This window comes from Solanum tuberosum, unplaced genomic scaffold (genome assembly GCF_000226075.1).
Source record: "Solanum tuberosum cultivar DM 1-3 516 R44 unplaced genomic scaffold, SolTub_3.0 scf00054, whole genome shotgun sequence".
In the NCBI taxonomy this organism is placed as follows: domain Eukaryota; kingdom Viridiplantae; phylum Streptophyta; class Magnoliopsida; order Solanales; family Solanaceae; genus Solanum; species Solanum tuberosum.
Genome location: NW_006238980.1, coordinates 1,565,426 through 1,568,264, shown reverse-complemented (window position 1 = coordinate 1,568,264; position 2,839 = coordinate 1,565,426). Strand labels below are relative to the sequence as shown.

The 2,839-nt window shown below is 41.7% G+C and overlaps 1 protein-coding gene across 1 annotated transcript; it reads right to left on the bottom strand.

Moving 5' to 3' along the window:
• Positions 1 to 382: 382 nt before the first annotated feature.
• On the bottom strand, positions 383 to 1,757 carry LOC107060040 (uncharacterized). Its single transcript, XM_015307347.1, has 3 exons — positions 1,579 to 1,757; positions 1,374 to 1,488; positions 383 to 562 (listed from the first exon to the last, which is right to left on the bottom strand). Exons 1-3 carry the CDS (start codon positions 1,755 to 1,757, stop codon positions 383 to 385), a joined length of 474 nt encoding a protein of 157 aa, XP_015162833.1.
• Positions 1,758 to 2,839: the final 1,082 nt, after the last annotated feature.

The window sequence follows — 2,839 nt, the reverse complement described above, 5'->3', positions numbered from 1 at the left end:
TTAGAAAAATTAAGGACTTACATGGGGTCTACGGACACCATTCACGGTCCGTGGATGGACCCACGGACCATCGATGGAGTCCATAGACCTCTACACAGACCTTTTTCTGCAGATTTTGCTTTTCATCCCTACACATGTAGCAACCGTTAGGCCTTTGTTTTTACATTTTCTGGACACTTTTTAGACACGGACCCTATACTATATCTAGCAAACACTAAAAAAAAATAAAAATACCAAACTAAAAATTACAGAAAATCAACTAAACAGAGAAAACTCCTAAATCGAAAAGAAAAACCTATAGTTGGCTAGATTGTACATCTTCGGTTGCCTCCCAAGAAACGCTTGATATAACGTCGTGGCACGACGCATGCCTTTTGATTACTCAGACTTCATCAAGATAGTAGGCCTCAACCACCACTTGCACATTCTCCTTTTTACCCATGTAGACCTTGTTCCTTTGCCTGTTTACCTTGAAACTTGTTCCCTCATTGTTCTCGAGCTCAACCGCTCCATGTGGGAACACTTGGCTGACTATGAATGGCCCGGTCCACTTGGACTTGAGCTTGCAAGGAAACAAGTGCAACCTAGAATTGAATAGAAGAACCAGATCACCCACAACAAATTCACGCTTTCCGAACTTTTAATCATGATACTTCTTCGTCTTCTCCTTGTATAAGGATGAACTTTCATAAGCTCTTAGACGAAAGTCATCAAGCTCATTGAAGTCAATTACTCTCTGATTCGATGTGGCGCCCCAATCCAAATTCAACTTCTTTAGCGCCCACATAGCCTTATGTCGGGTAAAGCCTAGGTTTTGACCCACGACACCTCGTCTACGTGTTGTGGGTCGACCAACGGACCGTAGGTCCGGTCCATAGGTCCGGTCCATAGGTGACTCTTACACTTAGAAAAATTAAGAACTTACATGGGGTCTACGGACACCATTCACGGTTCGTGGATGGACCCACAGACCATAGATGGGGTCCATAGACCTCTACACAAACCTTTTTCTGCAGATTTTGCTTTTCATCTTTACACATGTAGCAACCGTTAGGCCTTTGTTTTTACATTTTCTGGACACTTTTTAGACATAGACCCTATACTATATCTAGCAAACACTAAAACAAAAATAAAATACTAAACTAAAAATTACAGAAAATCAACTAAATAGAGAAAACTCCTAAATCGAAAAGAAAAATCTATAGTTGGCTAGATTGTACATCTTCGGTTGCCTCCCAAGAAACACTTGATATAACGTCGTGGCACGTCGCATGCCTCCTGATTACTCAGACTTCATCAAGATAGTAGGCCTCAACCACCACTTGGACATTCTCCTTTTTACCCATGTAGACCTTGTTCCTTTGCCTGCTTACCTTGAAACTTTTTCCCTCATTGTTCTCGAGCTCGACCGCTCCATGTGGGAACACTTGGCTGACTATGAATGGCCCGGTCCACTTGGACTTGAGCTTGCAAGGAAACAAGTGCAACCTAGAGTTGAATAGAAGAACCAGATCACCCACAACAAATTCACGCTTTTCGAACTTTTAATCATGATACTTCTTCGTCTTCTCCTTGTACAAGGCTGAACTTTCATAAGCTCTTAGACGAAACTCATTAAGCTCATTGAAGTCAATTACTCTCTGATTCGATGTGGCACCCCAATCCAAATTCAACTTCTTTAGCGCCCACATAGCCTTATGTTCTAGCTGTACCGGCAAATGGCATGACTTCCCATATACAAGTTGGTACGGGGACATATCTATCGGAGTCTTGAATGTGGTGCGATAGGCCTATAGATCCTCATCAAGCCTTATAGACCAATCGGTTCTATAAGCATTCACTGTCTTAGCAGGGATTTGCTGGATATCTCTGTTGGACTCTTAAACTTGCCCACTAGACTGCGGATGGTAAGGAGTGGCTACATTGTGGCGGACGCCATATTTCTCAAGTAGCGCCTTGAACAACTTATTACAGAAGTGGGAACTTTCATCGTTGATAATCACCTTAGGTGTATCAAATCGGGAGAAGATATTTTTTTTTCCAGGAATGCGGTGAAACTTATAGCTTCATTGTTTGAAAGTGCAATTGCTTCCACCCATTTTGACACATAATCCACCGCAACAAGAATAAAATTCATCCCATGTGAGCTCACAAATGGACCCATAAAATAAATGCCCCAAACATCAAACAACTCAATCACCAAAATTGGATTCATAGGTAGCTCTCGCCTCTTTGAAATTCCTCATTCTCTTTGGCAACAATAACAAGACTTGGTAAAATCTTGAGCATCTTGGTGGATTGTAGGCCAATAATACCCAGACTGCAAAATTTTATGCGCAATCCGAATACCACTATGATGCCCACCAACAGGCGAATAGTGACACGCCTCTAGTATACTCATTATCTCAACCTCGGGCACACAACGATGAATAATCCCATCAGCACAAATACGGAACAAATAAGGCTCATCCCAAAAGAACTTCTTCAAATCACGCATAAATTTTTTCCTCTGGTGAAGAGACAAATCCGATGGAACCAAATCACTTGCCAAGTAATTAGCAAAGTCTGCGAACCAATGAATCAGATCATGAGAAGCCTCCAATATATGTTTATCTAGAAAAGCATCATTAATTTCAGCCGCATCTCCTAGCTTGAGCATAGCTTCTTCTTTTAATCTGGACAAGTGATCAGCAACTTGGTTTTCTGTCCCCTTTCTGTCTTTCACCTCAAAGTCGAACTCTTGCAGCAATAATACCCATCTAATCAACCTCGGTTTTGCATCCTTCTTAGCCATCAGATACCTCAATACAGAATTGTCATTATGCACTATGACCTTCGT

Excerpts from the sequence above, each read along its gene's own strand:
- LOC107060040 (XM_015307347.1), bottom strand. The coding sequence starts at position 1,757 with ATGTCCCCGTACCAACTTGTATATGGGAAGTCATGCCATTTGCCGGTA. Across the intron at positions 1,489-1,578 it reads GCTTATGAAAGTTCAGCCTT|GTTGCACTTGTTTCCTTGCA; the intron begins GTACAAGGAGAA and ends ATTCAACTCTAG. Across the intron at positions 563-1,373 it reads ATGAGGGAAAAAGTTTCAAG|CTCAAGTCCAAGTGGACCGG; the intron begins GTAAGCAGGCAA and ends TTTCCTTGCAAG.